The sequence below is a fragment of the Saimiri boliviensis genome, chromosome 16 (assembly GCF_048565385.1).
Source record: "Saimiri boliviensis isolate mSaiBol1 chromosome 16, mSaiBol1.pri, whole genome shotgun sequence".
Lineage (NCBI taxonomy): Eukaryota > Metazoa > Chordata > Mammalia > Primates > Cebidae > Saimiri > Saimiri boliviensis.
This window is the reverse complement of record NC_133464.1, coordinates 57,975,679-57,997,460: the sequence shown is the minus strand read 5'-3', so window position 1 is coordinate 57,997,460 and position 21,782 is coordinate 57,975,679. Positions and strand designations below refer to the sequence as shown.

The window sequence follows — 21,782 nt, the reverse complement described above, 5'->3', positions numbered from 1 at the left end:
CACCAGTTTATTATAAAAACACAGCTAAGAAACCACCACATGGAAAAGAGAGGACAAGATATGGGAATGGAAGTTTCCAGGAGCTTCAATTCCCTTTCCAGGCATTACCTTCCCAGCACCTTGATGTGTTCACCAACAGGAAGCTCTCCAAAACCCATCATTTACAGTTTTTAAGAAAGCTCTATTTGTGATCCACTGCACTGGTTAAAAAAAAAAAAAAAAAAAAATTTAAAGAAAGCCCTATGCTGCAGGCATGACTGATTAGATCATTGTCCATTGGTGACTGGCACAATCTCCAGAGGTTACAGTATGGGGCTGAAACTTCGAATACCCTAATCCTGTGGTTGGTTCCTCAGGCAATCAGCCTTCATTCTGAAGCTATCTAGGGGCCCATCAAGAGCCCTCTGGTTAGCAGAAACTCAGGTAGAGGTGAAAGGGATTTGTTATAAACAACAAAAGATACTCTTACCGTAATTTCTCAAAAAATTACAAGGGTTTTAGAAGCTATGTCAGGAACTTGGGACAAGACCAAGTATATATTTCTTCTTACCACACGCCTGCCTTAGGACTCACACTTTATGGTTTCTCAGTCTAGGACACTTCTCTGAAATCTGAATCATTCAGGTCTCTACTAAAATCCCGCCTTCCCAGAGAAATCACTTCCTAACCACCTACTTAAAACTTAAAACAGCATCTTCCTCTCCACTCATGTCATTCCTTATCTTATTCCCTTACTCTGCTTTCTTTTCTTTTTTGAGACAGGACCTTGCTTCATCACTCAGGCTGAAGTACAGAGGTGGGATCACAACTCACTGCAGCCTCAAACTCCTGGGCTCAAGCCATCCTCCTGCCTCAGCCTCCCAAGTGCTGGGACAACAGGCACACACCACCGTGTGCAGCTAATTTTGGTTGCGTGTGTGTGTCATGTGTGTGTGTGGTAGAAACAACATCTTGATATGCTGCCCAGGCTGGTCTTGAACTTCTGGCCCCAAAATGCTTTATTTCCTTCACAGTACTTACCAGTACCTGAAATAAAGCTACTGAAGAAAACCAAAACATTTCACCTCAAAACAGACTTGTTTAACATATTTCGAGATGGCCGTTCAGAGGGCCTACAGATAAAAGTAGTCCTACTGTCTTTTGTGAGAGAGATGAGCATCTGTAGAGAATCCATATTAATGCAGCCCGGTTTTTTTAAAAGGCCCTTTCCTGTCTGGATCTAGGAGAGATTAGCTGAGTTTGGAAGCTTCAAGGTCTGAAACATTTAATCTCCCTGAGGGCTGCTACCTGTGAGGTTTCATCTACATATGACCACTTTTGCTAGTCGAGTCTCCTCTTCTCTCCCTCCTATAACCTGATTTACAACCATAACGTGTTTTTGCCCAAGCTTAGGGGCCCCACTTTTTCTGTAACCTCAAGATGATATAAAAGTGGTAATGGGCTGGGCGCGGTGGCTCAAGCCTGTAATCCCAGCACTTTGCCGAGGCGGGTGGATCACGAGGTCAAGAGATCGAGACCACCCTGGTCAACATGGTGAAACCCCGTCTCTACTAAAAATACTGAAAATTAGCTGGGCATGGTGGTGCGTACCTGTAATCCCAGCTACTCAGGAGGCTGAGGCAGGAGAATTGCCTGAACCCAGGAGGCGGAGGTTGCGGTGAGCCGAGATCACGCCATTGCACTCCAGCCTGGGTAACAAGAGCGAAACTCCGTCTCAAAAAAAAAAAAAAAAAAAAAAAAGTGGTAACGATCTTGCCTTTCTCTGAGATTTTATTTTATAAGATTCTCACACACCTTAATAAATGTGTATGCCTTCTCTCCTACTAATCTGTCATTTGTCAGTTGATTTTTCAGTGAATCTTCACGGGGCACAGAAGTTGTTTTCCCTTAACCCCTACACTATATATTTGTTTATCTGCCCCTCTCTTTTTTCCTATCTCCTACTAGGATGTAAATCCACGAGGGCAAGGTCTTGGTGCTAGCTAAATCTCCAGTGTCTAAAACACCTGGTACATAGGTGTACTCAAAAAAATATTTGTTGAATAAATGTTGATAACAAGATATAATATCTACATCAAAGGGTTTTTGTGAGAATTAAATGCGCGAGTGCACATAGAGGGATAGGAAGTGCATAATGCAATGCCCAGCACACGTGTAAGCTTAATAACGTTGGTCAACACTATTATCAGAGGATTCCAGAAGACAGTTATGTCAACATGGGCAGGAGCAGTTACAGAACGTTTCAAGGAGGTGGCAAGTCTTGGGCTTGATTTGAAAGGATAAGGATTTTTTTCTCTAGGTGGGGACACTGTAGGAAGTTGAAAGTGTCTCCTCTACACAAGCCACCCCTCCCAACATTTCTTCATACCCCTATCAAATGCATAGTCATCACACCGTACAAATGACCTACTAACCAGCCTCTCTCTGTCCATCCATTAATCCATTAGTTTTCATTTCTGTATCACCAGAGCCTAGATGAATTCACTAAAGAGCACCTAGCAATGTAGCTGAATTAGTTTCAGAAATCTGTGGAAAAGAAACATCCTACTGTTCTGTCCAGCAATCCAGGCCTAAGTGTCTATCCTAAAGAAAAAGTGTCAGCATTAAAAATCATGTACCAGCCGGGCGCGGTGGCTCAAGCCTGTAATCCCAGCACTTTGGGAGGCCGAGGTGGGTGGATCACGAGGTCGAGAGATCGAGACCATCCTGGTCAACATGGTGAAACCCCGTCTCTACTAAAAATACAAAAAACTAGCTGGGCATGGTGGCGCGTGCCTGTAATCCCAGCTACTTAGGAGGCTGAGGCAGGAGAATTGCCTGAGCCCAGGAGGCGGAGGTTGCGGTGAGCCGAGATCGCGCCATTGCACTCTAGCCTGGGTAACAAGAGCGAAACTCCGTCTCAAAAAAAAAAAAAAAAAAAAAAAAAATCATGTACAAAGATGTTCATTGTAACAGAGAGAGAAAAAAAAGTAGCAAACAGAATGTCCACCATTAGGAAACCATGAATAAACTATGATGCATTCAAACTCTGCAGAGGTTGCACTGAATAAGACAGTTAAACAATCTCCAACATATACTGTTAAACTGAAAAAAGAGAACACACATACAGTGATCTCATTTAGGTAAAACAAAAATTTTAAAACCTCACACAAACGAAACCTCAAGAGTTCTCTGAGTTTGTGCATATTACATACAGATACATGTCTTGTTAACTACTGTATCAACTCTTCAATACTGCGCCTGAAACGTAAGTTCTCAATAAATATTTGCTAAAGACATAGGTACATGAATAGAAAAAGACTGGAAAATAGATCTGCTTTTCATGCAAAGTATTTCAGACCGGTTTGCATTTTTAAAAGACTGTCTTAATGTATTACTCGTACAATTAAAATGAATTTAAAACAGTTATAAAAGTCCACGGCCTTAATATACCATATCTGGTCTAAGCACCAGACTCTGAATAACTTATCCAGGTAATTAACTTCATCATTTAGAGTCATGAGAGCTCTAGCACAGCAAATCGACGCTCACTTTACCTCTCCAGCGTGAGACCCCTTAAAAGCATAAAGACGAATTTTGAGATGCGGGGTTTTCCATTGTTCGACAAGCTCTTTCTAAAGGGTCCTTTTCTCCCAAACCACGACGCCCCTAGAGCTGGGGCTCTGGCCCGGCCTTCCCTGCGCGCCCCCAGGGAGCGAGTAAGCGCCGAACGTGGGGAGGAAAGTCCTCCGAATGGGAGTGTGCACACTGCGCGGGCGCGGGGGAAGGAAACTCACTTTCCGACTGGCCCCTTCTCTGGCTGTGATGTGTCTCTCCTGCTCAGGCATCGTCCCGCGCGGACACGGAATTCTTCTCTGATCCGGCTCAGAGCCAAAGGTCACCAGGTCGGCGGAGGAGGGTGCGATGTAAAAGGACGGGAGGCGCTGGGCGTGAGGGCGTCGGCGCGGCTCTAATGCAAGGAGGGGTCCGGGCACCGCCCGTTGATTTGGGACTGGGCAATGTGCTGCCCTAGCCACAAGGGTGTTTCAAAGTTGCGCGCCGCCGTCCTCCCGACCTGCGGACGCGGGGAGAGTGGGCCTCGGACTCTCACCTGCTCCCTGGGGGGCTGGCAGTGCCCGCCCTGGAGCTGCCGGCCCCGCCGGTGCCTCAGTGTCCTCCGCCGTGCCGGCGCCACAGGGAGGCCCGTCCTGGTCCGCGGTCTCGGCCACCTCGCGCCGGTGCGCTCCGACACGGTCCTGGGATCTCAGGCGTGTGCGGGAGCAGAAGGGCAGGTGAGCCGCGCAGAACCCGGCCGCAGACGCAGCTCCCAGAGCTCGCCCAACGCGTGCAGGGAGGACGCCGGGTGGCGCCGCTCCTCGGACTCTGAGCCTGGCTGCCGGGTGCCGTGGATCCCAAAGGAAGCAACCTCGGCGAGAGTGAACTCCGCACCTGGAAAATCGATCCGTGGTGTGCAAAGGCCAGCCACTGGCCTCCAACGGGCGGCGGGCTCTCGACCGGGGGTGGGGGCGCGGGTGTCCCGGCGGGGGCTTCCAGTGGGGGAGGGGGCCGAGGGCGGGAGCGACGGCTGTCAATCACGGGCCACGCCCTCCTCGGCCCAACCCCCTCACTGCTATCCTGCCCAAGGGGGCGGGGATCCGTGTTTACCACGCGAAACGTTAGTCTACGCCTCGGCAGATTCTATTGGCTGGAAGGCCGTGGGAGGCAGCTACCAGTAACCAATTGTAACGCACAATTGACCCGTGCGGGCGGGGCGAGCACGGCTCGCCTTCTCGGGAGCCAATAGAGAAAAGGAAAGTGAAGCACTTCCTGTGTTCGCGGGTCGGCGGAAGATGGCGGCCGCCGAAGGGGTCTGGTGCCTGTGCAACTTGTTGAGGTGAGGAGCCGGTCGTGTGGGTTCACAGACGTTTTCTGTTCTATAGTGGTACTTGCCTGTCCAGTGTAGCTATATCTTGCGGGGAAATGGCCTTCCTTGTCATGAATCTAAAGTAATTTATCAGGCCAATGAGCAGTCTTTTTCTTGGAGGTCTGTAAAGGATGGAACAGACTAGGTCTTGACTCAGTTTTCCGCATATTCTTCTGCTTTACTGTTGACTGAGGGGTCGAGTTCCCTTCCCTGTTTCAGCTTTTTCTTTCTCTTTCATACTCTAATTAGTCTGCCATAAATTGTTCATATTCATTCCTCATTTTTCTTTACGATTGAGCCAGAGACATTTTCCAATCTATCGTGTCTCTTTTCGGTAAAGAAGAAACTGGATCTTCCTTCTCATCTTAGTTTCTCCTCTTAAACTCACCAAAGCTTCCGTTGTTAACACGTCACTTAAATATAAAGCTTATGTTGAATCCTCTGCTTTTTGACAATCTATTATTTTAATTTTTACGATTGATGTAAAAAGTTCTATATTTTATGTAACTTTTTACATCAATCATAAAAATTTTTAAAAAGATAATTTGAAGTGCAAATTACACTAGTGGATTTTAGTTAACAGTATGAAAAGGTCATTGTTAGGGTTTCAGAGTCTGTATTGCAACTGACATTCAGAAATTGCATAACTTGTCAAATCTGGTCTAGCATCAAAGAATATCTGTAACTACCTGAAAAGTTAAATATATTTAAGATTAATATATATTAACATATACTCCGTTTTCCTACTATATATCTAAGTGAGCCTGAACTTTCGTCATATACTTCAACAAAAACAGCATATCACTACAGATTTAATGCAGAAACAGAAAACAGGAGCCACTATCTGGTTTCACGTCAAGCCAAACATTAAAGAGATTTGCAAAAAACATAAAACATTGGCACCCTTCTTGCTAAATATCTTTTTTCGCTTGGAAAATAGAAGTTTTTTTAAATAAAAATATGTTAATATGTAATGAAAGTATTTTAATTTTAAATGAATTCATAAAAATTTTAAAGTTCTTTAGTTTTCATTTCTTTTTTCTTTTCTTTTCTTTTTTTTGAGACGGAGTTTCGCTCTTGTTACCCAGGCTGGAGTGCAATGGCGCGATCTCGGCTCACCGCAACCTCCGCCTCCTGGGTTCAGGCAATTCTCCTGCCTCAGCCTCCTGAGTAGCTGGGATTACAGGCATGTGCCACCATGCCCAGCTAATTTTTTGTATTTTTAGTAGAGATGGGGTTTCACCCTGTTGACCAGGATGGTCTCGGTCTCTTGACCTCGTGATCCACCCACCTCGGCCTCCCAAAGTGCTGGGATTACAGGCTTGAGCCACCGTGCCCGGCTAGTTTTCATTTCTAATATACTAAATATTGGTAGATATAAGCAGTGTAAACCACTGGTGCTCAACCAGGGGTGACTTTTGCCCTTCACAAGACATTTAGCATTTGGCAATATCTGGAGGTTTTTTTAATTTATTTTTTATTTTTTTAGAAATAGAGCCTTGCTCTGTTGCCCAGGTTGGAGTGCAGTGGCATGATTATAGCTTACTACAGCCTCGAACTCCTGGGCACAAGCAGTCCTCCCACCTCAACCTCCCAAAGTGTTGGGATTACAGACATGAGCCACCATGACCAACTGATAATTTTGATTGGGAGGGTGCTACTGGCATTTAGTGAGTCAAGATCAAAGATGCTACAAAATGTCCTATAATGCATAGGACAACCTCCCCAACAAAGAGTTATTTGGTCCAAAATGTCAGTAGTGTCAACGATGAGAAACTCTGATGTAAACAAAAGCTCTGTTGGATCCTTGGTAAAATTTTTAAGAGTATAAAGGTGTTCTGAGACTAAATTACTTTAGCTTTGAAATAAAGTGCTTATGTGGGATTTCAAATCGAATCAATTACCTCTTCAAGTACATAATCAGAAATCCCACATGAGATTTGTTCACAATAGGAACAAAGAGGATTTCTTCACAATAGGAAATCCCATGAGAATTTTATTTCAAAATATTATATCAATAAAATATTTATTTCTGGTCAGGTGCAGCAGTTCATGCCTGTAATCTCAGTGCTGTGGAAGGCCAAGGCAGGAGGATTACTTGAGGCCAGGAGTTTGAGACCAGCCTGGGCAACATAGCAAAACTCCATTTCTACCAAAAAAAAAAATTTTTTTTTAATTAAAAAATGTTGGGTGTAGTCCCAGCATCTCAGGAGCCTGAGGCAGGAGAATCACTTTAGCCCAGGAGTTTGAGGCTGCAGTGAGCTGTGATTGCACTACCACACTCTGAACTGGGTTACAGAGTGAAACCCTGTATCTAAAAAAAGCAAAATTTACTTTTCTGATGAATTTGTATGTTTTCATGTGGACTGTGAAAACTATGTGATACTGTTTGGCCATGACCCCACCCAAATCTCAAGTTGAATTATATCTCCCAGAATTCCCATGTGTTGTGGGAGGGACCTAGTGGGAGTTAATTGATTCATGGGGGCCAGTCTTTTCCCTACTAGTGATAGAGAATATGTCTCGTGATAGTCAATAAGTCTCACGAGATCTGATGGGGTTTATCAGGGGTTTCTGTTTTTGCTTCTTCCTCATTTTTCCCTTGCCACTACCATGTGAGAAGTGCCTTACACCTCCTGCCATGATTCTGAGGCCTCCTAGCCATGTGGTACTGTAAGTTCAATTAAACTTGGTGCCCTGTGTCCAATTAAACCTATTTTTGTTCCCAGTTTCGTGTATGTCTTTATCAGCAGCATGAAAATGCACTAATATAGTAAATTGGTATCAGTAGAATGGGGTGCTGCTGAAGAGATACCCAAAACTGTTGAAGCGACTTTGGAACTGGGTAACAGGCAGAGGTTGGAAGAGTTTGGAGGGCTCAGAAGAAGACAGAAAAATGTGGGAAAGTTTAGAACTTCCTAGAGACTTGTTGAATGACTTTGAACAAAATGCAGATAGTGATATAGACAATGAAATACAGGCTAAGGTGATCTCTGATGGAAATGAGGACCTTGTTGGAAACTGGAGCAAAGATCACTCTTATGTTTTAGCAAAGGGACTGGTGGAATTTTGCCCCTGCCCTAGATATTTGTGAAACTTTGAACTTGGGAAGAGATGATTTAGGGTATCTGACACAAGAAATTTCTAAGCAGGAAAGCATTCGGGAGTTGACTTGGGTGCTGTTAAAAGGATTTCATTTTAAAAGGAAAGTAGAATATTAAAGTTCAGAAAATTTGCAGCCTGACAATACAGTGGAAAAGAAAAACCCATTTTTTGAGAAGAAATTCAAGCTGCCTACAGAAATTTGCATAAGTAGCAAGGAGCCTAATGTTAATCTTCAAGACCATGGGGAAAATGTCTCCAGGCCATGTCAGAGATCTTCACAGCAGCCTCTCCCATTACAGGCCTGGAGGCCCAGGAGGAAATAGTGGTTTTGTGGGCAGTTCCCCTGGTCCCCATGCTGTGTGCAGCATAGGGACTTGGGGCCCTGTGTCCCAGCTGCTCTAGCCATGGCTGAAAGGGGCCAACGTAGAATTCATGCTGTGGCTTCAGAGGGTGGAAGCCCCAAGCCTTGGTAGCTTCACATGGTGTTGAGCCTGTGGGTACACAGAAGTCAAGAATTAAGGTTTGGGAACCCCCACCTAGATTTCAGATGTATTGAAATGCCTGGATGCCCAGGCAAAAGTTTGCTGCAAGGGCAGGGCCCTCATAAAGAACCTCTGCTAGAGCAGTGCAGAAGGGAAATGTGGGGTTGGAGCCTCCACACAGAGTCCCTACTGGGGCACTGCCTAGTGGAGCTATGAGAAGAGAGCCATAATCCTCCAGACCCCAGAATGGTAGATCCACCGACAGCTTGCACCACGTTCCTAGAAGAGCTGGAGACACTCAACACCAGCCCATGGAAGCAGCCAGGAGGGAGGCTGTACCCTGCAAAGCCACAGGGGCAGAGCTGCCCAAGACCATGTGAACCCACCTCTTGCTTCAGCATGATGTGGATGTGAGACCTAGAGTAAAAGGAGATCATTTTGGAGCTTTAAAATATGACTGCCCCACTGGATTTCGGACTTGCATGGGCCTTGTAACCACTTTGTTTTGGCCAATATCTCCCATTTGGAATGGCTGTACTTACCCAATACCTGTATCCCCATTGTATTTAGGAAGTAACTTATTTTTGATTTTACAAGCTCATAGGCAGAAGGGACTTGCTTTGTCTCAGATGATACTTTGGACTGTAGGACTTTTAGGTTAATGCTGAAATGAATTAAGACTCTGGGGGACTGTTGGGAAGGCATAATTGGTTTTGAAATGCGAGGATGTGACATTTGGAGGGGGCCAGGGGCAGAATTATATGGTTTGGCTGTGTCCCCACCCAAATCTCAGGTTAAACTCTATCTCCCAGAATTCCCATATGTTGTGAGAGGGACCCAGGGGAAGGTAATTTAATCATGGGGGCCTGTCTTTCCCATGCTATTCTTGTAATAATCAGTAAGTCTCACAAGATCTGATGGGTCTATCAGGGGTTTATGCTTTGGCTTCTTCCTCATTTTTCTCTTGCCACCTCTGTGTAAGAAGTACCTTACCTCCCACCATGATTCTGAGGTCTCCCCAGCCATGTGGAACTGTAAGTCCAATTAAACCTCTTTTTGTTTCCCATTTCAGGTATGTCTTTATCAGCAGTATGAAAACGAACTGATACACTATGTATCAGTTCCTATTTGCTTAGGCTACTAAGCAGCCCACAGGCCAGTCTGCTATTCACTATTTAACTTTTGGCTTTTTATTAATTTTTAAATCTTATAAACTGTCCTCAAATCCTTTATAAAGGACAGGCAGAGTATGAAAAATATTAGGTTAGGTTCCAACTATATTGGCAACCCTAAAAGAAAAGCACCTTGACATTTTATTTTAACATATTTCGAGCAACATCTGAAGAGGTAATAAACTTTTGCATCAGTCATATATTTATTGGATGCTTTCTCTGTGCCAGGCGTCATCCTTGGCGTTGAGGCTATTATAGTGAGCAAGCCTGGGCCCTTGTTTTTGCAGAGCTTCAGTTCACCTGACAGTAATAGAGAACCTTTTAATAGTCACTTTGTGAATGAGTTTATTACTGAATATTAGTAGAACATTAGTGGGTTTTTGGCAGCTCATTCAGAGGCACATAAGGGAAGGTAGTAGTATTAGGTCATGTAAATAGAGCAAATACAGAACTGAAATAGAAGTGAGGAAATCTAAGTTCCATTCCTTTATCCCAGAAATTGTTCTACTTGAGGTGAAGTGACAGAATGAAGATTTACTACTTACCAGACTTATAACTAATGGAATATTGATCATTCAAAAGACATACTTCTTTGGCATCTAACCCTCAGAGTGACAGTATGTAATACATTCTTAATCATGTTTTATTTAGATTAATAGTTAGATTTGTTTTTAATCCCATAGCACATAAACTGAGGATAAAAGGGGTTCAGTGTTGATTTTTACTGCTGGTTAAAGTGTGTTAAATTGGTAACATGCTAGGGGGATTGGAATTAAAGGGGACTTATCCTTTTAATATTGGATATTTAGCAACATTAGAATTTTCATACTTGAGTATTTTGGAGTTAGCAGACTTGTTAAAGACAATTCTTTGTCATTAATATAAAAAGTAGATATGTAAAAGCAGACTTTATTTTATAAATTTTTAAATGTACATATCACATTGATTCTCAACTTTGTCCTCTTATTTCAGGTTTTTTTATTCATTATTCTTCCCTGGGCTAATTGTATGTGGAACTTTATATGTATGTTTGGTCATTGTCCTTTGGGGAATCAGACTGCTGCTACAGAGAAAGAAAAAATTCGTGTCAACTAGCAAAACTGGGAAAAATCAAATGGTGATTGCATTTTTTCATCCATACTGCAATGCTGGCGGAGGAGGAGAAAGAGTGTTATGGTGTGCTTTAAGAGCCCTGCAGAAAAAGTAGGTATGCATCTGTCTTAGCTAATTTGCTATATTGTTCCATTTCTTAAAATTATTACCCAGAAATTCATCTTTCAAAAGCACCTAGTAGTAAAAAATGAATTCCTTTTTAAACTGTTCCTCAATAAGAAAATATTTCTTTCATGTGCCCACATGCCTTATATGATCCTATTCAATTTTTGTTGCTATGATAAAGAATTAGACAAGGCCAGGCATGGTGGCTCTCACCTGTAATCCCAGCACTTTGTGAGGCCATGGCAGGTGAATCACTTGAGCCCAAGAGTTTGAGACCAGCCTGAGCACCATGGTGATACCCTGTCTCTACAAAAAATTAGCTGGGCATCATGATGTGCATATATAGTCCCAGCCACTCCAGAGGCTGAGGTGGAAAGATTGACTGAGCATGGGAGGTCAAAGCTGCAGTGAGCTGTGATTGTGCCATTCACTGCACTTCAGCCTGGGTGACAGAGTGAGAATCTGTCTCAAGAAAAAGAAAGAAAAAAGAAAAAAATGGACAGTGGATGGGGAAAACATCTGCTTTTTTTTTTGAGCTGGAGTTTCGCTCTGTTGCCCAGGCTAGAGTGCAATGGCACGATCTCAGCTCACTGCAACACCCGCCTCCTGGGTTCAAGCGATTCTCCTGCCTCAGCCTCCCAAGTAGCTGGGATTACAGGCACCCACAACCATGCCCAGGCTGCTCTTGAACTCCTGACCTCAGGTGATCTGCTCACCTTGGCCTCCCAACGTGCTGGGATTACAGGTGTGAGCCACCATGCCCAGCCAACATCTGCCCTTTTATAGCATAATTTAATGGGAATAACTGGTGTCCTTGGGAGAGTGTATACAGAAGAGATTAAGTAATAAGCATAAATATATACCAAGTACCTTAGAGTACTTTAAGCCTGAATACTTTCAGGCAGTTGCGGCACACAAGAATAATCTTTATTAAAGCATCGGTTTGACTGGAATTTTTATATCTACCAGCTGGATAGTCTCAAGTTACCATGTTAGAAAGAATATGGTGTTACACATCTTTTAATATTTTAGGCTTCCTCATCTCCATCCCAATACCCCAAAAATATTTATGATTCCCTTTTAGAAAGGAAAAAGCATAGTAGTTTCCATTATTTTATCATGAGGAAAACTGTTATTCTTCATGGTTACCCTACTTCCTGGTATACACCCTTCATTCAGTGCCAAGGCCTTCACACAGAATTCCCTCAGCTATACCTTTCTGTAATCTTGGCCCATCCTAGCTTCCAGCCCCTACCCCTGTATTTGCTCTGCCATCTTCTGTAACTGCCTAAATACAAAGAATCTCTTAAGTCCCAACTCCTTGATGCTTTTCCTACTCTCATTGGTACTACATTTTTCTTCTCTAACTAGATTATCTACCTCTTGAGGGCAGTGGTAAAGTTTCATGATATCTGGACACATAGTCCCCAGCAATCTCTGTTACTCCTAACTCATCTACAAGGAGAAAAAACCCAAATCGTTAATATGACTTGGAAGATACTTTTACATCTTGCTCTGGCCACACTGTGTTTCTCATCCCCATCCCTTCACATGTACTCTGCTCCAACATGCAGAACAAGGAGCAGCTCCCCGAACACGTCGTGCTCTCTCTAGAGTCCCTCCCTTTATATATGGTGTTCTTTTCTTCTGAAATAACCTTTTTCTCCCCAGTAAACTTCTACAAGTCTTTCCTAACTGAACATATCCTACAGTGCACTTTTCATTCGACCTAGCAGTATTTACTGGGGATCTGCTATGTGCCAGGCACTGTTCTAGGGGTTGAGTTGAAGGGAACAAGATTGACAAGTCCTCTCCTGGACCTTCAATTTTAGTTGAGAGAGACAAAATAAGCAAAGAAGAAAAATATCCAATCGTAAGATGTGCTATATAAAAAATTAAAATAGGGTAATATAGGGGTGACTTGATACTTTAGATTGAGTGATCAGGAAAATCGCTGATAACACCTAACCAAAATCTGAATGATAAAAGCAGCTGCATTTATGGCTTGATGATTTTATGTCAGACATTGTTTGAAGTGCTTTACATGTGTTAGCTTACTTGATCCTCAGAACAGCCTTATGCAGTTGTTACCATTATCCTCATTTGACAAAGAAGGAAACTTGGGGCACTAGAGCCCATGTTCTGAACCACATGCTATACTACCTGGCTTATGAAAAGACAGAGTGAAAATGAGAAAAGGGAATTCAGAGTAGAGGGAACAACCACTTCAAGTCCCCTAAGGCCGGCTGGAGCTTAGCATGTTCAAAGGAAAGAATGCCAGTTTGGCTGCACCCTGAAGGGCAAAGGAAAGCTTGGGAAGGAAGGTGACAGAGGGAGGCAGTTTCCAGATCACACAGGACTTGAGTGAGCAGGGAAATTAGTTTAGGTTTTATTCTAAGTGCTATAGTAAGCCAGTTTTGGGGTTGACTGTTCTGTGACATAGTTTAGGGGTTGCCATGTTTGGTCCCCATCATACTATTGCAGTTAGATGGCAGCTGGGGCTGGAGGCATCTGAAGCCTTCTTCACTCACATTCTCATTCCTGGGCTGGGATGATTGGAACTGCTGGGGGCTGTCTGGTATCTCTCACTGAGGGGCTTCTTCATGTGACTGGGTTGAGCTTGTACACAACAGAGCAGTCATGGGCTGGTTAGACTCGTACGTGACAGCTGTCTTCTCCTAGCATGAGCATTCCAAGGGACAGGAAGTAGGAGCTGCCAGTCCCTTTCTATGTTGAGAAACTGGCAGAATGTCACTTTTGCTGTTGGTCAAAATAGTCACAGAGCCCAGTGTTATTCCAGAGTAGGGGACATAGATACCACCTCTCAATAGGAAAAATATCAAAGAATTTGTGGCCTGGCCGGGCACAGTGGCTCACACTTGTAATCCCAGCACTTTGGGAGACCAAGTCTGGCAGATCACTTGAGGCCAGGAGTTTGAGACCAGCCTGGCCAACAGGGCGAAACTCCATCTCTACTTAAAAAATACAAAAATTAGCTGGGCATGGTAGTGCACACCTGTAATCCCAGGAGTGCTGAGGCACGAAAATCACTTGAACTTGAGAGGTGGAGGCTGCAGTGAGCCAAGACCATGCCACTGCACTCCAGCCTGGGCAACAGACAGTAAGACTCTGTCTTTTTTTTTTTTTTTTTTTTTTTTTTAAAAAAAGGAATTTGTGGCCATTTTTAGGCTACCAGAGATCACAATCTTTTTACGTTTTAAAAGGCTAATTCTGCTAGGTAAAGAGTAACTGGGAAGGGGCCAGAGAGGAGCAGTTAGATTGTCATCCTTTAGGCTTCCACAGCATCCTGTGGCTGTCTTTATCAATGCATAGCACACAGTTTTGCAGTTATTTGTTTTGCATGTCTGTTTTTTCCACCAGACTCAGCTTCTAAAGATAAAGACTCTCTCATCTCCATATCCCCCAAACCTGGCACCTCATAGTGGATGCTTAAAATGTTTTATGACTTAAAGAATAATATAAACAAGCGGGTGTGGTGGCTCAAGCCTGTAATCCCAGCACTTTGGGAGGCTGAGGCGGGTGGATCACAAGGTCAGGAGATCGAGACCATTCTGGTCAACATGGTGAAACCCCGTCTCTACCAAAAATACAAAACATTAGCTGCGCATGGTGGTGCGTGCCTGTAATCCCAGCTACTCAGGAGGCTGAGGCAGGAGAATTGCCTGAACCCAGGAGGCAGAGGTTGCGGTGAGCCGAGAGCGTGCCATTGCACTCCAGCCTGGGTAACAAGAGCGAAACTCCGTCTCAAAAAAAAAAAAAAAAAAAAAAAAAAAAAAGGAATAACATAGTCAGGGGAGACCAAAGCATTACAAGTCATAAGAATACATACTTTTAGATATTTTCAGACTAATTAGTTGTGATACAGGCACAAGATCTAGCTTTTAAAGCCTTTTTGCATTTTTCAGATAAAAACCCTGAGCATTACTTTAGCATTGTGAGCCTATCAGAAGACATGTTTGTTGATGGTATTTTATTACCATTTTTTACTAAGACCACTGTGAAAGTTTTTGAGTATTTCTTGAGAACATCTCATTCATAAATCAACAGTGTTTGTTGATGCCTGTTCTATGTGAAACTCTAAGTGGAGGAAATAGCAAAGAACTAGAAGTCACAGTCTCATTTGAGGGACTGTAGTTCTAATTCAGTAAATAAAAAACATAGAAAACATCATTTTTAGTATAAAAATAAGCTTCTTTATGATTGTAAGAAAACAGTTATCTACAACTTTTTGCTTGATTTTAACCTAATACTTTTTTTTTTTTTTTTTGAGATGAAGTTTTGCTCTTGTTGCCCAGGCTGCAGTCCAAGTGGTACAATGTCAGTTCACCACAACCCCCGCCTCCTGGGTTCAAGCAATTCTCCTGCCTCAGCCTCCTGAGTAGCAAAAATCACAGGTGCCCACCACCCTGTCCAGCTAATTTTTGTGACCTAATACATTCTTAACCACTACATTCTATTTTAGGTATCCTGAAGCCGTTTATGTTGTTTATACCGGCGATGTTAATGTCAGCGGTCAACAGATACTAGAAGGTGCTTTCAGAAGATTTAACATCAGATTAATTCTCCCAGTCCAGTTTGTTTTTTTAAGGAAACGCTATCTTGTGGAAGATTCACTCTATCCTCACTTCACACTGCTGGGCCAAAGTCTAGGATCTGTTTTTCTCGGCTGGGAAGCTCTAATGCAATGTGTTCCTGATGTTTACATCGATTCCATGGGATACGCTTTTACACTTCCTCTGTTTAAGTATATAGGGGGTTGCCAAGTTGGAAGCTATGTTCATTATCCTACTATCAGCACTGACATGCTCTCTATAGTGAAGAATCAAAATGTTGGACTTAATAATGCAGCCTTCATTACCAGGAATCCTTTTCTCAGCAAAGTAAAGCTCATTTACTACTATTTATTTGCTTTTATTTACGGACTTGTTGGTTCTTGCAGTGACGTAGTCATGGTCAATTCTTCTTGGACACTAAACCATATTCTCTCACTGTGGAAAGTTGGGAATTGCACTAACGTTGTTTATCCACCTTGCGATGTGCAGACATTTCTGGACATTCCCTTACATGAGAAAAAGACAACCCCAGGCCATGTGCTGGTTTCTGTTGGCCAGTTTAGGCCGGAAAAGAATCATCCATTGCAGATCAGAGCCTTTGCTAAATTGCTGAAGAAGAAGATGGTTGAGTCATCTCCTCTTAAACTTGTCCTTATTGGAGGTTGTCGTAACAAAGATGATGAACTTAGGGTAAACCAACTGAGAAGGCTATCTGAGGATTTAGGAGTTCAAGAAAATGTGGAATTTAAAATAAACATTCCATTTGATGAATTAAAGAATTCTTTGTCAGAAGCAACAATTGGTCTGCATACCATGTGGAACGAGCATTTTGGGATTGGTGAGTTTGGCCTTTAAACAACTTGTTCGGTGCCATGAGATACACACTTTAGGTTCCTTTGATAAAATGATAATACTCTAGAAGTCTGCCTCGTGCCCTCATTCTCCTCCCCTAATCCACCAAATATATTCTCCTCATTTGAGACCTTGTAAGATTGTACTTAATAATGGCAACTAGTATTTATTGACCAATTCCTGTGTGCGGGCCACTGTTGAGATTTTTACACATATTATCTAATTCAAGCCCCTCTGTAACTCTATTTGATAGGTGTTATTGTTATTCTCATTTTATAAATAAGGAAACTCAGGCACAGGAAGGTTTAGAAATTGCTCAAGTTCAGCTACACAGTAATTAAGTGGGTAGAGCCTGGATTCTAACCCGGATAGCCCCTTCTCTTAACGGCAACACTTTCTCTCCGCATCTAACCCCACTACATACTTAGTGGTACAGATTGCCAGGCCCTACCCTAATCCTACTGAGTGGCCAGATGAAAATCTCTGGACCAGGCCTAGGTAGATGTATTTCGATAATGCTGCTTAAGTGATTCTGTTATGCATCAAAAGTTGAAAACCACTGTTTGCATAGGGGCTTCTCACAGTAATTCTTTTAGGCTTTTATTGATTCTACCGTCACCATTGGAATGGCCTTCTTTGTGCCAGATCCCATCATAAGTCTTCAACTTCAATCTCCTTGCCTTTTAGCCTTGTTTATTCCGGCACAAACTGCTATCTCTATTCTGACCTTTTAAGCGCGCTATAAAATCAAGTACTGCTTTGTGTTTGATGTGGGTCTGCGTATGTTTCTCAAGTGCTTTGTGCCTCACACTGTTAGTTGTTAGGGAAAATGAGGATAACATAAAAGTGACGTTTCCTAAACTAAGACTACAATATCTCTTATACTTTTTTTTCACTCCTAGTTAGTAGTATAGTACTAGACCCAGACATTCAGCAAGAACTTGTTGACCCAACCTTTTGCATGGGATCTGACCTCCTGTGCTTCCTTCCATAGAAACTAACTAAGCATTCATTCTGTGCTAGGGACTTGGGTGGATACCAGGGATGTGGTGGAGACCAGACTTGCTTAGCCTGTCAGAGGCTTCCCGCCCTCTGATGGTACCAAAAGGCTACACAGGCAAGTTCTATGTCATGCCCTGTACCAGGTGCTGTGCTAAGGAAGTGCAGGGTGATGTGAGAGTGCCAAAGAGAAACACCTAAGGGGGCAGGGAACAGTTGCCCAAGGAAGTGATGTGACACTTGAGCAAGACCCGAACAATAATTAGAGGTTAACTAATGATTAGGAGAGGGGAGAGTCTCCAGTAGAGGAAATAGCACTGTGACAGGAGTGACAACAGATACATCAATAGGAACCCTCAGCAGGGAAACAACAGAGAGGTGATCTGGGCCAGGTTAAGCCAGCAGAAAAGAATGTCAGGATTTTAAGTGTTGCATGTAAAAGCTTTGTGATTCCTCCCGTCCATTCTGGCTACATGGGGAGTAGATCAGTAAGGAGCAGGGAGAGCAAGACTGGAAAGGCAGTAACATGAACTGGCCTGCTGTAGCAGCCCTGGCGGAGGTGCTAGTGAGCTGAACTTGGTAGGTGAACATGCTTGAGAGAGATTCTGCTGTAGTATTGACCAAAACTTGGTGATTAATTGGATGTGTTAAATGAGGGAGGAAGAGAAGACCACCTAGAGTTTTGGGAGCTGGACGGCTATGAGAATGGTGTTGGCTTTCTCCCAGAGGGGAAATCCAAGAGCAAATGCCATTGATGAGCCAAGTTTTGAACCTGCAGAGTTTGAGTTCATCTGTGGGACATGTGAGGGCATGTGTCCAGGAGGTAGTTGTATATAGGAGTCTGAAGTTGAGGAGAGGAATCAGTTCTGGAAATATAAATGGAGGATTGTCCTTGTACAAGGTAGTTATCAAAGCTCCCATGGATGTGGATAAGATAGCCTGGGGAATGTGTGCAAAGCGAGAAGAGGCTCTCAGTACAAAATGCAGAGAACAGGAACAGCTGAGAAATGGAGAGAAGAAATGGAGAAAGGAGGAAAGCCAGCCAAGTGCAGTGTCTTGGAAACCAAGGAAGAGAGTGTGTTGAGAAGCAGAGAGAGGGCACAGATTCCAACTGATGCTGCCCAGATGCTGGGGAAGGTAAGGCAGTCACTGGTGACCTGGGTAAGAGCAGTCTTAAGGGAGAACTAGAAGCAAAAGTCAGACAGTAAGCAAAAATTAAAAGTTAAGCACTCAGAAGTGAACAAGTAGAGTTGGTAAGTGCAAACCACACTTTCAGTAAGTTTGTGAAGTGCAGCAGGGGAGAAGAGACAATGGCTAGGGGTGTTGTAGGACCTGAGGAAGGACATGTGGCGCCCTCGCTTTAATGCTGATAGGAAGGAGCCAGTAGAGAGGGAGAGGGTAACATTGATTAGATGCAGGTCTCTGAGAAAGTACAGGATGCTCTCCAGCCTCAAGCAGAATATGGTATGAGCTACTGAAATCTGTTCTACAGGGATTTCACCACTGTTTTAAAAACATTTAGAATTATTTCATTTCTCTCCTATACATCCAGGATGATATCAACTCTACCATCCTTCAGAAAATTGGGAAAGCACTCACTTAAATCATTCTCTGAAGAGCTTAATTCTCTTTTAAGAATACAGCTAAGAAACGCTGGCTAGAGTAATTTATATTTCATGTGTATCATTTAGCAGAAACTAACCACAGCTTCCATTTAGTTCAACACTGCTGTTGGGCACACCAGTAGTCTCAAATATGCCAGAAGCCCAGGCAGTAACATAAGCACCGTAATAGTATCCTTCACTTAGGTGATTTACATTTTTTATTTTTTCTGCTAATAATGTAATTTGAACTACTAAAATTTTGTTTTTGGTATCTTTTTACTCCTTTTGTTTTTCTAATACCTGTTAATATTCTACCATCTTGGTAACATTCTCTAGTCTTTTTTAATTATCTGCAATATATCTGTTTTTTAATAGGCTAGTCTTCCATCTACTTGTCTATTTTAATTAAGAATGAGGCAGCAGGCTAGGCGTGGTAGCTCATGCTGGTAAATCCCAGCACTTTGGGAGACCAAGATGGGAGGATCACTTGAGGCTAGGAGTTAGAGGCCAGCCTGGGCAACATATTGAGACCCTAGCTCTACAAAAGAAAAAAGAATGAAGCAGCATTATTATGAAGCTTTGAAAACTAAAATACTTAAAATTATTTTATTTTGTATTATAGAAGTTAAATAAGCAAATGTCTAGACATATATTTAATTTTCTCATAAGTCCCTTAAAATTTTTGAAGATTTGTACTCATCCTCATTCTTATGAACATACTCAAAAATTTAAAAGACTACATGATTTTTGTTTCTTTTTCAGGAGTTGTGGAGTGTATGGCAGCTGGCACAATTATCCTTGCACACAATTCAGGGGGCCCGAAGCTTGACATTGTTGTTCCTCACGAAGGAGATATAACTGGCTTTCTGGCTGAGAGTGAAGAAGGCTATGCTGAAACTATGGCTCACATTCTTTCCATGTCTGCAGAAAAGAGACTCCAAATCAGAAAAAGTGCCCGTGCATCTGTAAGCAGATTCTCTGATCAGGAATTTGAAGTGGCATTTCTATCATCTGTGGAAAAGTTACTTAAGTAATGCCATATCTATAAAATTAAAGATATTTTATATAAAATGGTTAAAAACCTTCACATGTAAATATTTTTCTAAATTCAATCTCATTTGTCAAATCACTTTACTTTAGAAAACAGGAAAGAAAATTTCCTTTTAGAATAAAAGGAAGTGTTGAAAGGAATTGGTATAAATTTAATGCAACCTTTTTTTTTTTTTTTTTTTTTTTTGAGACGGAGTTTCGCTCTTGTTACCCAGGTTGGAGTGCAATGGCGCGATCTCGGCTCACCGCAACCTCCGCCTCCTGGGTTCAGGCAATTCTCCTGCCTCAGCCTCCTGAGTAGCTGGGATTACAGGCACGCACCACCATGCCCAGCTGATTTTTTTGTATTTTTAGTAGAGACGGGGTTTCACCATGTTGACCAGGATGGTCTCGATCTCCTGACCTTGTGATCCACCCGCCTCAGCCTCCCAAAGTGCTGGGATTACAGGCTTGAGCCACCGCGCCTGGCCTAAATTTAATGCAACTTCTATCCTGAAAAACTAGCATGGAAAAGTGAATACATATGTGGGCAGACATGGCTATAAAGACCTAAAACTTCTGCATTTTCTGCCTATATAATCAATCCTTTCTAGTACAGAGACTTGACCCCTTCCATAGCCTGATTCATCTTTGTGCTAAGGGGCAAATGAAAGGATATATTATTCTTTTGCAGTCTCTTCTCAGTCATTCACCAATCTGGCCAGCTTATCTACTCCCAATTAGGTTGTTGATATATCTGCAGGCCATCTGTCATCGGATCAAAAAGTAGCAAAACAGAGGGTCAGTCACAGGAGGTTCTGACACACCATTGTAACTTTGTGTTAGAGATGATGCCATTTAGAAAAAGACTGGTAGAAATTGGAATGAAAGGAACCCTACAGATTTTCTAGCCCAGTTCTCTCTTATTTTCAGCTTTACAGACAAGAACAATTTAAATCTAAAGAATTTAGCAGACTCCTTCAGTGACACAAAGCTGTTTAATGAAAGAATCAAAATTATAACCTGGATATTCTGACTCCTGGCCCAGTGCTTTTTCTGACTTTGTAGCCACACTTTGAAGTAGAATTCATACTGTTACCCACTCAGCCTACTTATCTACACAGAGAAAATTATGGGACCAAAGATAAATAAATGGAAATGCCCAGAGCAAAAGGAGAGGATGTAGTGAAGAAAAAGTTTTCCAGAATTCCATAAAATATATTTTAAGCTTACATCTTCTAAATGATTTTCATATATCACAGATAAATCGTTTGAAGATATAATTTGCATATATATTCATTATCAGTGTTCCTAATGTGGTATTACATGTATTCTATTTTTTTCTGAATGACAGCATGAAAAGTGTCAAAGTGATATGTCTGCTAGTATCTGTCTGCAGAACTTCAGGATGACTTAATTTCTCTCAAATGTCATTTTTGAGTGGTCCAAGCCTGCTGTGTTTTGAACCCACAGCAGTGGAGATTTGTATTCTTATTTACAGTTGTGTACTATAAAGTGTGTGTTACATAGACTTTGTGTCATAATTATTTGTAAATATGATTTAGATTTGTATTTAGACATGATTTACATCTAAGAGGTACAAAGTCTGTGTCTAAATATGATTTAAATAAGTGACTTTTCATTCCCTTGTATTCTTACCAGCATGGTGCCTTTTGTATGCCTCACATGGTCATCTTGTTCTCCCACTAATATTCCCAAGCTCCATATGCCAATAAAAGAAGAAAGAAAAATAAAAGTTTGTCTTGCTTATGGAAACATTAAGAATAGGTTGTCAGGCTTAATAAACTTTTTTTTTTTGAGATGAAGTTTCGCTCTTGTTACCC

General features: G+C 42.4%; 2 protein-coding genes across 3 annotated transcripts in view; one reads left to right on the top strand and one right to left on the bottom strand.

Annotated features, from left to right (window-relative positions):
* Positions 1-3,860, bottom strand: part of ATP7B (ATPase copper transporting beta) — an 83,965-nt gene extending 80,105 nt beyond the window's left edge. The window contains exon 1 of one of the 2 annotated variants that reach the window (XM_003927178.4): positions 3,777-3,860. In XM_003927178.4, coding sequence (XP_003927227.1) covers positions 3,777-3,827 — 51 coding nt within the window. In that variant the 5' untranslated portion in view covers positions 3,828-3,860. The other variant, XM_074387656.1, reaches the window with a different exon arrangement.
* A 913-nt stretch (positions 3,861-4,773) lies between these two features.
* Positions 4,774-21,694, top strand: ALG11 (ALG11 alpha-1,2-mannosyltransferase). The gene is made up of 4 exons (XM_003927180.4): positions 4,774-4,873; positions 10,635-10,865; positions 15,364-16,292; positions 19,672-21,694. Exons 1-4 carry the CDS (start codon positions 4,830-4,832, stop codon positions 19,941-19,943), a joined length of 1,476 nt encoding a protein of 491 aa, XP_003927229.1. The 5' UTR covers positions 4,774-4,829; the 3' UTR covers positions 19,944-21,694.
* Positions 21,695-21,782: the final 88 nt, after the last annotated feature.

Bases quoted from the DNA above. Each gene is read 5' to 3' on its own strand.
- ALG11 (XM_003927180.4), top strand. From the start codon at position 4,830: ATGGCGGCCGCCGAAGGGGTCTGGTGCCTGTGCAACTTGTTGAG. The intron at 4,874-10,634 runs GTGAGGAGCCGG...CTCTTATTTCAG, and splicing joins TGCCTGTGCAACTTGTTGAG to GTTTTTTTATTCATTATTCT. The intron at 10,866-15,363 runs GTAGGTATGCAT...ATTCTATTTTAG, and splicing joins TTAAGAGCCCTGCAGAAAAA to GTATCCTGAAGCCGTTTATG.